This window comes from Hesperophylax consimilis, chromosome 8 (assembly GCF_061612785.1).
Source record: "Hesperophylax consimilis isolate HC1 chromosome 8, BYU_Hcon_1.0, whole genome shotgun sequence".
Lineage (NCBI taxonomy): Eukaryota > Metazoa > Arthropoda > Insecta > Trichoptera > Limnephilidae > Hesperophylax > Hesperophylax consimilis.
In genome coordinates this window covers 21,583,135-21,596,873 of record NC_142843.1, presented here as the reverse complement: position 1 = coordinate 21,596,873, position 13,739 = coordinate 21,583,135, and the positions used below count along the sequence as shown (strand labels likewise).

The window sequence follows — 13,739 nt, the reverse complement described above, 5'->3', positions numbered from 1 at the left end:
AAACTTCTCGTCAATCACACTCGAAAAATGTTCAAAGAAACAATGGTGCCATACGAAAATCTTTGCATTGACGAGAGTATTATAGAGTTCAAAGGACGTCTTAAGTTTAAACAATATATTCCATCCAAACGCCATCGGTTTGGAATAAAAATGTTTATTTTGTGCGACTCGAAGACAGGTTATATTTTAGATATAATTATTTACTGTGGAGATGGGACGGATGTCACTGACAATCAATGTCTTGGGGCTTCAGGAGCTGTTGTCACCACTATGTTAAATGACTACCTCGGTAAAGGCCACAAATTATATGTAGATAATTGGTACACTAGTCCAATATTATTTAAATTTTTGCATGACCACCAAACTAACGCATGTGGAACGGTGCGAAAAAACCGTAAAAACATGCCAAAATTCAACAAATTGAAGAAAGGGGAAATTACTTCTCAGTATTCCGATTCACTGATGGCATTAAAATGGCACGACAAAAGAGAAATTCACATGTTAACGACGCTTCATGATGATAAAGTTTCTCCAACTGGGAAAATAAATTTTAGAACTGGAGAAGTAGTTTCGAAGCCAAATTGTATTCAAGATTATAATAAAAACATGGGCTTAGTAGATAAAGCGGATATGATGATAACTAGTGTAAATTCGCTTAGAAAATCAATTAAGTGGTACAAAAAAGTTTTCTTTCATTTAATCGATTTATTTTTACTGAATTCGTACATTATGCACAAAACCGTTACTTCCAAAAACATTACTTTTCCTGATTTCCAATTATATGTGATAAGACAATTATTAGAAAAATATCATACTACATCGCACCCTGAAGTTGGTCCATGTACGTCACAAGATGTGCCATTACGGTTATCTGCCAAAATGCTAGTAAAACATATGCCGATACCTATACCCGCAAAGGAAAAAACCCAAAAACCTTATAAAAACTGTTATGTTTGTTCTAACACTAAACTTAGACCAAAAACAAGAAAAGCGACGAAGTACATGTGTGGCGAATGTAACGTACCGTTATGTGTTTGGCCATGCTCAACAATATTCCACGAGAAAAAAGAATATTAATTTTAAATCTTTAAAACATTGTGTAAATAAAATGTAGTACAATTTAGTGCAATATCAAATATAAAATGTGAAAAAAGTTGGAGAATCGTTGCCGACTCGATACAATCCATAATGACATGTGAGTGTTTATCTTATATCTCTTTGTTTATTTGTGTTAGTGAGTCAGCACTATGGCGGTTCACCGCACTCAATTATTCTGTCGGTGTTTATTATTTATGTCGAAAATACATAACGGGACACACTCGAGGATTCAAATATCTTATCAAGTATGTACCAAAGATATCAGTAATGAGCATCTAGTATAAACAAAGCCCTCAATGGCAATGGGAATGCCGTAAAGATTAATTTAATTGAGAACTTAAAAAAGGCTGAAATAGCTTGGCGTGTGATAGTTGACAGAGTATATTGCTTGGGCAGGCATTGGGTTAAATATGAATGCATAAATGTGAAGTAAGATTTTTAGAATGACAGTCTGACATTTAACAGTCAAAAAATTGATGCCGTTGCAATTGTTTAAAATGTTTTTAAATGGCAACCCAAAGATGTCTCATTGGAAAAATTAATGTAAGTTTAAAAAAGTATTGGTCCAATGGCATATTTTTTGCTTAAATTAAAAGGTGTTGACAAATTAGTGTTACTTTCCGAAAGGAGATGATTTTACATGATATTTGAAGAAAAATTTATGTTCAAATTTTTCATTATTTAATACTTTGCAAGGAAGAAATGCAATTTTTTGTATTTCTGAAATTTATGTATCGACATATTACATGTTAAATCAAAATAAAACAATCTTAATTCACAGAACAAAATTATAAATTAAAAATCTAAAAGAAGTTATATATATTTTTTTAGTGAACTGTTAAATTCTTGGATGAAGTGAGTAACTTCTTGAGGTGTTGAATTGAATAAATTCCTAGAATATTAGATACTATTTGAATGTATGAATTATAATGTTATCTAGTGTTTATAATTGTAAATAACGGTGGATTGTGACAGTTTAGCAGTTTTTTTTACATTAGCTCCACACAGGAGACCTTCAAGGAATAAATTCCCCCGTGGCATGTGTCATCCTTGGGGATGCTGTGTAGAGGGTGTTTTTAAGGCATAAAGGAGAGGAAGTCCTGGGAAGGAAACAGGTGTGAGGGTTGGATAGAAATCAGGGGTTAGTGTGTCTAGGAGTGATGGAAGTATGAATCCATTTCACCCACTACAGTGCAGGGCAAAGGGTCGATTGAATCCTGTTGGAGACGTTAAAGGGTCCCCCCAACCAGTGTCTCCCGATCCAGCCTGTGGTGGGCAGAAGCATCCGCCGCCAAGACCTAGACATCATCACCTCATGAACAATGGCACCCCTGCTAAGTCACCAAATGTAGCGATCCAATTGGGGTGACATATCGTCCCATAGCTTACAACACCGCTCAAGTCGAAAATTGGCGGTTTTCACATTTGAATGCCGATAGATAGAGCTGCTCATTGCGCGTCTAACCATTGGTCACATGATATAGATTTCAGTCAATTAGAAGCCTTAATTCAAAAAGTAGTAACAGCGCGCAAGTCGGTTAGCCTCTCAACACCGCACAAGTCGTTAGTCTGTCATACATTTCTCGTAAAAGTACTTCGCGCTCCGTGATTATTATATTTTTATGTGAGTTTTATCGCTGAAAGGTCTTTGCAAGATGTTTTCATAGAAGATTAAGAGGTAAGCTATATAATACAGTAATGTTTATTCATTATCACATAATATTCATATAGAAAGAAATCATTATTGAATATCTTCATTTACTTAAGCGGTGTTTACTAACCAGCTTTTTTAACTTGGGCGGTGTTTCAAAATGTTTTTTTTTTCTTTGAGGAAGCTCAATAATTGAAATACACTATGGATGGAAAAGAAATTGATTCATGGAGTTCAGGTGATGATGGTGTTTTGCAAGAAATCTAAACTCAGATCATGTGACAACATAACGAACAAAAGCGGCAATATTTATTTAAAAATTTCTGGAAGAACATGAACTGGGAGCAGCAAAGATCATTTATAACTTCTCATGTTAATAAAGTACCAAAGAAAATTACAAAAAATCCAGAAATCATCCAAAAGAACTGATAGTCGAACTTACGTTTTCACGATTGATAATGTACGTCACCAAGTCTGTAAAAAAATGTTCTTGGCCACTCTTGGCATTAAAGATTCGTTTATAAGATATTGGCTGACAAAAACAGACTGTGCCACGCCTCCAGATTTGTCTACTTCAACCAGTAACCGCAGAAATCCAGAGAAAATTGAAGACCACAAATATGTTGAAAAGTTTTTAGCAGGTCTTCCAAAGATGCCGTCGCATTACTGTCGTGCTAAAACATCACGAGAATACTTAGAACCAATTTTCTCGAACATGACACAGCTCTACCACACATATCAAGAGAATTGTGAGTTAGAGGGTAGAGAATGCCTTGGTCGTAAATTATTTGACAAATTATTTTTGAAACTCAATCTGAGCCTATTCTACCCGAAGAAAGATCAATGTAACGATTGTTGCAGTCATAAAACTGGAAACATTACGGATGAAGAATACGCACAACATGTTTTGAAGAAAGATCGAGCCAGGAGAGAGAAAGATACTGACAAAGATATTGCACAGTCTGGAGCTTGTCATGTATTCACACAGGATGTTGAATCGATAAAATTGGCTCCGTATCTTCAAGCTAATGCAATTTATTATAAAACTAAATTATGTATCCATAATTTTACATTATACAATTTAGCAACTGAAGAAGTAATGTGTTATTGGTTCGATGAGTCAAATAGCACACTTGAAGCCTTTGTTTTTGCTTCATGCTTAGTAGACTATCTAGAGAAAGTTTTGAGCCAGAAATTATTGCCTGTGATTTTATATTCCGATGGCTGTTGTGCTCAAAATCGCTATGTTACCTTAAGCAATGCTTTATTACGTTTAGCGATTGAAAAAAATATTGTAATTACTCAAAAGTACCTGGTAAAAGGCCATACCCACATGGAATGTGATTCCGTACACAGTGCAATAGAGTGTAAATTAAAAGGTAAAGAAATTCACCTTCCACAACAATACATGGCTATTACTAAAACCGCTAGGAGTATCCTATGACTTACGAAGCTCGTTATTTGGACTATACCTTTTTTACCGACTTTTCGAAAGAATTAATTTATAAATCTATACGGCCTGGTAAAAAAGCAGATGACCCAGCCGTCACAGATGTCCTTATGCTAGAATACATATCAAATGGCACAATTTGGTATAAAATTGGTTTTGATGACGAGCTTCAGCCGTTACCACATCGTCCCACGCCAATTAACAGCATTAAACAAATAAATCACCTGCAGAAATTGTATGCAGCTAGAATACCAATTACAAATCGGAAGTATAAAGATTTGCAAGACCTAAAAAGTGTATTACCATCTAGTTGCCACTCTTTTTATGATGACCTTCCGCACAGCAATCGCTAAAGACTGCAACTAACTATTAGACTGGAGATTTCGAGTATATTTTTTTAATTTTATAAAATATTACTATTATATCTTGTTTAGTTGGAGTTTATTAAAGACTATGTTTTAAATATTTTCCTGGTAAAATAAAAAATAATAATAATAATAATTGCACTTAGGTACGCTCTAAAGGTTCGTCTGTCACCAAATAACTTAAAGCAATTTATCTCAACAATGTTATTCTTAAGATTTAGGTTATAAATACCTATTTATAACGATTGTTAATTATTTTTGAAATATTTCTTGATAAAAACTTTTCTTTGTAAATCATCTTTAATACCTTATTCCCTAACATTTCCGCAAGCAACACCGCCTAAATCTAATAAAATATCAGTCAACACAGCTCAAGTCATAAAATAAAGTAAATTGTCAAAGTAAGTATAAATAATTATTTCTTAACCTCTAACTAGGGTATTTATTAAGTAATAACAGAAAAAATCCACCGATTTTTTAAAATAAACAGTTTTTTTCGTCTCCTGTAAAGTTGGTAAAAATGACTTATGCGGTGTTGTTAGCTAAGGGACGATATGGAAGAGGTGTTGGTTATCTAATAAACAGTTTCCTGTACCTGCCTCCCAAATTGAAAATTGAAAGAACATCAAAAAGTATTTGTGTTGGTTTGAGATCTGGCATTTTTTTATTATGCCCTTCTATCAATATTTTTACTATTATGGCAATACAGACAATAGTGATTTTTTGTTTGTTTACCACTTTTAGATTAGTATAGTTTAATCTGCAGAATGTGGGTTTATGTTTACTAACCTTTTAGAATAGGTCCACCCCATCCACCAGTATATACCCAAGGGGTATGTTCGTACGAGATACCCCAAATGATCCCCTTATTACATGTTTCAACCCTCCTCAAGTGGCCCCCCATTGACCGCCAGACCATTTCATCCGTTCCCACGATCACCTATAACGTAAGTTGCAAAAATTTTATTAACATAAACCTTAATATCAAATCAAAGTCACCAATCACAGTTTTGAGATATCAAAATATGAATATTAAAAATAAACTCTAATTTGTAAAAATGTACCTACATCATATAACCTCAAATGATATGAATCTGATTTTACCTCCAAATCTTGACTTTTAAAATATGTATCTTAAAAGTTACTTCCGAAGTTGGTGACTTTTGCCAGAATGGGACGATATATTACGAACTGTATTTATATTCAAATTACCTGACACATATAAGACAAAGAGCTCCACAATGATATTAAATAATGAAGTGATTATAATAATAATCTAACTGTACAGAAATTTTATTTTTATTTCATATAAAAGTTTACATATTTTATTACGAGAAAAAAGGAAAAAAAGGCATACAAAACATGTTATGTACGTGGTTTGTCATCGTACCTCACCAAAAAGGAGACTAGCTCTTGTGCTTGGTGTGGGCTGAACACGGAAATAAAATAGGTTATTGGCGCTACTGAAACATTCACCAATCTTCAGCCCTGAAATGTATGTAATTGGCAAGGATGGTTAGTTTGTTAGAATCATTATTAGTAATTACTTACGCTTTTTGACTTATAAACTATGCGGAAGAGGCGCAGAGATCCGGTGATGTGAAGACTTGCAACACTTTCAGGTTCAATCCGATGCTCGTAGAATGCAAAATGAGATCCATTTGTCCAAATATTATAGCCCTTGTCCATTGACACAATCTACAACAAAGTTATGGATTAATGTTAATTGTTGGGTGATGATAAATAAAATATTATAGAATGGAGGGTTTGTTCAAACCTTTATGTGGAAATCCTGTCCAGGTACGAGATTCAACTGTCCTTGTCTTTCTTCAACTCCCCAGTCCCCATCTCGCATTGTATTTCTAACAATGGTTCCTTCAGAAAATCTAGATAATGTGACAGAATTAATAGTAAAATAAAGTAGTTAAAACAACAGAATTGCATGAAATTACACACATACTTGTAACTAAGCTTGCAAGGGCGTAGATATAGCATTCACTTGGAGGGGGGGTTCAACAATAAGAGGTTGAAAATTTATTAGAAAGTTTTTTGGGACCTCTACTTATCACAACTTATTATTTACATCACATCGATAAAATGATAGTGCAAATAAAATTGTATTTTTCAGAAATATAATCTATAAGTACTGAGGCCGGTGGGGGGGAGGGGGGTTGAACCTCTTAAGCCCCCCCTCCTTATATACACCCTTGCAAGCTTGTAACCATGGACATTCCAACAGTAAAAAGGTGAATAGGACCATAGTGTAAAAGCTTGAATGGAAATGTTTATTACGTGTAAAAGCTTGAATGGAAACGTTTATTACGTGTCCATGGTTAATATAATTCTGTCATTACAGCATATTATGTTTTTTTATGTAATAATGATTGGATTATTTATATATCGCCGTTTTCGTGAGAAAATCACCTCAAGGGCGCAATGTAGGTATAAAGTATAATTTATTATTTACTCGGGAGATATTTTCAATTTGTATTAGTATTTCGGATGACTAATTATTACTTATAATTATTTGTTATCCTTTATGGTATGCATAAAACCTTGTCTTATAAATGTTAGTTTATCATTTAAAAATAATAAAGTATAATACATATTAGTGTAAATTCAATTATTTTCACAGTCCTCCTCACTAGGGAGGACTGTTCTACGCAGAATGTTAACTATGTATATCTAATAATATCTAGTGGGATTTTCAGTGATCCTTAATTGAATTGGCATATAATAATATGTAGTTGGAGTTTCAATGATCCTTGTAGGCATTGCATTGGCATATAATAATATGTAGTTGGAGTTTCAATGATCCTTGTAGGCATTGCATTGGCATATAATAATATGTAGTTAGAGTTTCAATGATCCTTGTAGGCATTGCATTGGCATATAATATCTAGTCAGAGTTTCAATGATCCTTGTAGGCATTGCATTGGCATATAATATGTAGTTGGAGTTTCAATGATCCTTGTAGGCATTGCATTGGCATATAATAATATGTAGTTGGAGTTTCAATGATCCTTGTAGGCATTGCATTGGCATATAATAATATGTAGTTGGAGTTTCAATGATCCTTGTAGGCATTGCATTGGCATATAATAATATGTAGTTGGAGTTTCAATGATCCTTGTAGGCATTGCATTGGCATATAATAATATGTAGTTAGAGTTTCAATGATCCTTGTAGGCATTGCATTGACATATAATATCTAGTCAGAGTTTCAATGATCCTTGTAGGCATTGCATTGGCATATAATATGTAGTTGGAGTTTCAATGATCCTTGTAGGCATTGCATTGGCATATAATAATATGTAGTTGGAGTTTCAATGATCCTTGTAGGCATTGCATTGGCATATAATATCTAGTCAGAGTTTCAATGATACTTGTAGGCATTTTGCAAAATTAGTAAGATCAAGATCAGGATGGGATATTTTAGGTTTGGTTATAACCTAAATATATACATAGTACATTAGTGATGAAATAATAACTTGATTACGTAGATCAGAAAATTCAAATTGATGTTAATGTAACAATGTTGCTCCATTCATACAAGTGCAAGACTTTACACTCTGTCGTCAAATTTTGAGGTGAAGCAACATTATGATCTCCCTGCTTTGTGTACTAAATACAATAAGCATTTAATTTTTAGTGCAGCATACCTGGGATTGAAGTGAAGGGCGACATCTCTGATTTCTTTCTGTGTTTTGTGCTTTTGTTTAATATGGACATGTCCCTGCAGGTTGATTGTAAGTCTATCCACATTATCATGAATGCACCCGGATATTTCAAGTTCTGTTCCCGCTGGAAAACTGTTTTGTAATTGAGCTGTGAATCCATCTGTCGATGTGTCTTTTCCAAAAACATCAATTTCCTGAAGAAAAATAAAAAATAAATATCACCTAAGGCCTTTAATAATTTGTCCAACTCCAGAAAAATATTGGCTTCTATCAGAATGTATGGGAAATGACAGAAGTTGAAGGTATCATTTTAAAATAAAATAAAGCATAAACTTAAATAAAGCCATGATTTTATGGTGTGTATACTCCCTCTTCTTTTACTGTAATACAAGCCACATTTAAAGTCTTCATATCCTGCCTTATGACTGCCTCAACACAGCCTAACTCAGCCGCTAGCCGCTAGCCAAGTGAGGCAGGTTATATTGTTTTTATATTATTATTTTCTGATGGTAATTTTATTTACTACCCAATTTATTAACAAATGTACATTATGAACACTTAACATGTATTCTTGGTTATAGTTGCAAAATTTCTCAACTAAAGATATATTATTATTTATATTATTCTGAGGATTGAGGGGAATTTCTAAAGATTTCACTCAGAAAGCTCATTCACCCTATTTAATATTACAATTAATCTGAACATGAAGTGGGGAGTACTACATATAAAGAAAACTAACACAAATCTCCATTTATTATAATTTATTAAACAAAAAGCAATAAAAACTTTTTTTCCATATTTAACACACTTTAATCGGGAAGAGTAGTTCTACCCGTTCGGTCGATTGATTCTTAACGTCGGGAAGGGTAGTTCTACCTTCTGCGCCCGCCTCATTTCAATGGCAGAAAAGAAGAAATTATCTGATGTTATTATATAAACATTATATACCAATCTCTTTATAAAGGTCCCAACTATATGTACATAATTATCAAATTGCAATTCAAGTCTTTTTTTTGTATTTATCTTGAGTCTTTTGTGTACATCGATATTTCAACTAAAATGGCCTATATTATTGAACACCTGACACTTGATAGGTATTGCGTTTGAAGATCAACGAAATAAGTAATTTAGATAACATATTCTGTTATTCTAATAATTCAATTCCTGGAACCAGGGTTTTTATGACCATGAAACCCGAAACAAATCTTTCTATCTCTGTTCCGCACCCACTCAACTCCTAGGTGCGAGCGAGCGGAGAGTGTCGAGCATTTAAAAACAGCATGTATCGGCAAACACAGTTAGGCGGACCATAATAAATATTTACAAGTGCATGTCAGTTTTTAAAAAGCAAATTGTCCTACGGTTGTGTTCCGAGGAGATAATATTTATATTTGCTTTTTCAAACCTTTCTAAATGGATTCTGAAAATTACGAAAGTGATAACGAAATCGTCGCAGATAATTTATCTGCCTGTTCTAGTAATTATTTGCCTGAATTCCATAGTGAAAGAAAAGAATCTAGTGGAAGTGAAGAAATTCCTTGTAGGAGAAGAATGTCAGTGATGCCATTACAGTTCAGTGATTCTGAAGAAATTGATATGGAGGAAGAACAAGGAAATATTAGATGAACAATTTTTAGACGTAAACTGTAACTGATTATATAAAGGTGATTAAAAACTTAAACCTAATAGTGTATGGTGAAAAAAATAAACAATATTATGTGAGCAATACGAGAAGCATTCTACGCTAAGTGATTATTTTAAATTTCATTTGAAAAAATAACTAATATTATTAGCACGTTCCGATGGTTTTGGTCCGCTGTACCGTGCGAGGGCAAATGCACACGTAGTATTTCAATGGGTAATAATGTGTTACTCTGACGATACTAGAGATGTGGCAATTTTTTTTGTTTTTATAATGATTTGGGCTTGGTGAAAATATAATAATTTGTAATTTTATAAAATTGAAACCTAGTTTATACTTAAAAAATTGAACCCTAATAACTCAACAATGACTTTGTTTTCGATTTATTATGTTGCATTAGAAATAATACTTGGTTTTCGGCTAGAAATTTTATAGCTTGGGTATGCTGAGTTAGTATGTAGAAAATTTTATTGAAATATTTCCATTATTTTCGAAGATATAGCGATTTAAAAAAATTAAACAAATTCGCGCGGGACCTTTATTTTCGCCCGTTTTCAGCGGTCAGCCGGCGAAAAAATAATCCGATCAAAGTGTGTTAATAGGCCCTGAGGGAAATAATTTCCCTCAGGGCCTATGTCATATTTGGGGATGCTGTGTGAAGGGTCTTTTTGAGGAGAGAAAATGGTGAACATGGATCTTGAGACCTAAGTTGTGGGAGGGAGGAAACACAGAAGCCGGAAATGCGTTCCACAGCCCAGCTGCTGAACTTAAGTCGTAGAAACAACTCATTTTCATATGACAAATGTCAACCGAGTACAAACGTTGGGCGCGCGTTTGGCTTGTTTCCAGACTATACACCGGTACCATAGAGATCAAAGACGCTAGTTCCTCAAAGTATCTTCCATAAAATACCAGTAGAACAAGGAGAGTATTCCTAACTGACGCCTGTGCTCGTAAAGATTGCAATCCGTTTGTTAAGACAGGGGAATCTATCAAACGGACTGCCTGTTTCTTCACAGATTCAAGGGTTTTTTCATGAATTTTTGGACTCCAGAACTGAGGTGGCTACTAAATTCAACAATGGGACACACTTACGTTTTGTACAGGATCACCAGTTGGGTACTACATATTAACACATACATAATACCCAAATTGCAGCGCCCTTGAGGTGTTTTTGCACAAAAACGGCGCTATACAAGTCATCCAAGTATTATTTTTTATTATTATTATTATTATTATTATTATTATTATTATAATAACTGAGGTTGATGAACCTAGCAAGTCTCTTTCACTGTCTACCTCTTTTAAAGAAAATGTCTTTAAAGATACAATCTGCTATAATCAATTGCACAAATGTATATTGTGAACAGATTGGCATAAGTGCATTCCGCTGAGTTATTCCGGGCTGCAGTCTACCGGATGAGAATAGCACTGAAGAAGAAAGTAATGGATTGTTGGAAGTAATACCTGAATGTACAGTCCATTGTCTTGGCGGTCGATGCGACAGGATTGTGGATCCCAGACCAGGACATCACCGGCTGCAGTGGTTCCCCACAGCGAGTCAGTACTCGGTCTCCCTGATAAACCATGGACCTGGCATGTCACTGTAATACATATTAATAAATATTGAAGATAATAAATAGTTTCCATATTCTAGAGCCTTGTGGGTTATTCTACTTCTTGAGTCAAGATTTCACTTAAGATCGAGTTTAAGATAGAAGAAGAGGAAGGTGAGATTATTCAGATTTGGCTACCAACATGGCTAAAGCCATTTTAAGCGACATTTCAATTCTGAATGGCGGTCTTACACCAGGGCGATACTGAGAGTTTCTTCCACTCTGGAATGTGTCACAAATATACTATATATTACTTTAAAAGAATAAATTGTTAAATAACACAAATTAAAAAAAATAAAATTTACATGAACCAACTCGATTTGAACCAGGGATCTCCGGATTGCTAGTCGAGAGTCTTACCCCTCGACCACGAAAGCAATCGTCATTTATTTAGAAGTGAATTGGTTTAGGAACATGTGAAGCGTACAATGAAAATTGCAGGTTAGTCCAAAAAGAGTAAGGGCAACATATGTAGCTCAACACCCCAAAATATAAAATAACATAATAAATAGTTGTCTATTTAAAATGATAACTTGCCGTCTACTAAAATGGACAGCCACTCTTCCTGGTCGGTATCAGAGGCAAACTGGAGCTTCAGGGGGCTGCTGAACCTTCGGGGGGCGTAAATGGCGATGCGCGGACATCCTGCTTCAGAACAGCTCACAACACAAGTTATCTCACTGAGAATCAATGTGTGCTAAAACAAAAATTATTATTAATCAAAATATGTAGTACATACAGTGAAACCCACTTATAAGGTTCCCACATAAGAAGTTCTGTTATTTTCAATGTACGTAATTAATTTTCCGGTACCCACCTATTCTGAAGCCGGTAGTGCAATATTTTATAATTTAAGATTATTTATTTACACATTTAACTAATTAATGTTTTATTTCTTTTAAAGATTTTTTCCTGTTAAAAGTTTAAATTTAATTTGTATTAACTCCAAAACCAGTCCATTGTTTATCAGTAGACTTAAAAAGTAAACAACGAAAGCAAAAGTTACGTTACGTTCATTTTATTGCACCCGCAAATGCACTGATAAAAATGATAAGTTTTGTTTTTAACCTCTTTATTTTTCTCTCTTGTAACAACTAATTGTCAATTTTTCAAAAGAAGCAAACACATTGTGACTTGACATTTTAAATAATAAAAAAGGAAAACACTTTGTTTAAAGTCACTTTATTGAAATTTTTAAAGTCTACCGGTTTCTATCTCTTACTCTCTCAACTATTTGTTTATATATATGGGTATTATTCTGTATTTGTTAGTATTTTTATAACAGTCCTGATGATGGTACGGAGGTACCGAAACCGGTAGACTTTAAAAATTTCAATAAAGTGACTTTAAACAAAGTGTTTTCCTTTTTTATTAACTAATTGTCACTTTATTTGATTACGTTTGTCATGATTCAAAGAAAGGTTTGCGATTTCTTTCGATATGATATCCACAGAATTTGACATTTTAAATTATTCTATGCAAATTACGTCAACAGTGGATAAACAATTTTGCGACTAATAATTCAAGTGCAAGATGGCTATCATTTATAACACAAAAAATTTAAAAACTTACGACTGACATTTTTTCACATCTCCCTCTAATACCTTAATAATCTTAGGTCGTAGATATTGGACGCTAGATGGCACTGGAACTCGCTATTAGCATACGAATATTAAAAATAAATTAATAATCGGGTAGTTTGAATCCTTTTTTTATATTAATACTATTGCAGCATATTTCGGGAGGTCATTGACCAAAAGACCTCTGTAGAAGAGCCGCCACTGCCTCTAATACAAAGTATGTTTGTAGGTTGTAATTTAAAAACAATAAATGCAGATTAAATTTTTTGAAAACCACATTCTTCAAATGGCGACCATCGAGCCCGAACACTCTTCGGATCTAGCATGCATGTTTTCAAATACGCATCAAAAGAGCGACTGGGGAATCCTGCTAACTTCGGCTCGAATATTTTCATTAAGTTGTGTCACACTGCTCGCATTTGTTTTGTAAATGTCAGATTTTAAGTACCGAATGGCTTAAATCTGGTGACCTAGGTGGCCACGTATGGTGCCGTTTCGGGATATGTTTTTTTCTGGAAATAACTGCCGCACTACATTCATGGACAAATTAGCAGTATGAGTTTTTGCTCCGTCCTGCTGAAACCACGTGTTTCGGCTGAAGTATGGACTATTCTGCAGTTCCAGTCTAAAAAAGTCATTTATCATCTCGTCATATCT

The 13,739-nt window shown here is 34.1% G+C and overlaps 1 protein-coding gene across 1 annotated transcript in view; it reads right to left on the bottom strand.

Moving 5' to 3' along the window:
- The window catches only part of Pex23 (tectonin beta-propeller repeat-containing peroxin 23), a 30,127-nt gene that overhangs the window by 9,302 nt on the left and 7,086 nt on the right, over positions 1 to 13,739 (bottom strand). The window contains exons 7-12 of the mRNA XM_089635038.1: positions 12,040 to 12,199; positions 11,354 to 11,490; positions 8,227 to 8,438; positions 6,342 to 6,450; positions 6,116 to 6,262; positions 5,354 to 5,504 (exon numbers count right to left, since the gene is read on the bottom strand). Of these exons, the coding sequence (XP_089491164.1) occupies positions 5,354 to 5,504; positions 6,116 to 6,262; positions 6,342 to 6,450; positions 8,227 to 8,438; positions 11,354 to 11,490; positions 12,040 to 12,199 (916 nt within the window). The remainder of the gene's footprint in view (positions 1 to 5,353; positions 5,505 to 6,115; positions 6,263 to 6,341; positions 6,451 to 8,226; positions 8,439 to 11,353; positions 11,491 to 12,039; positions 12,200 to 13,739) is intronic.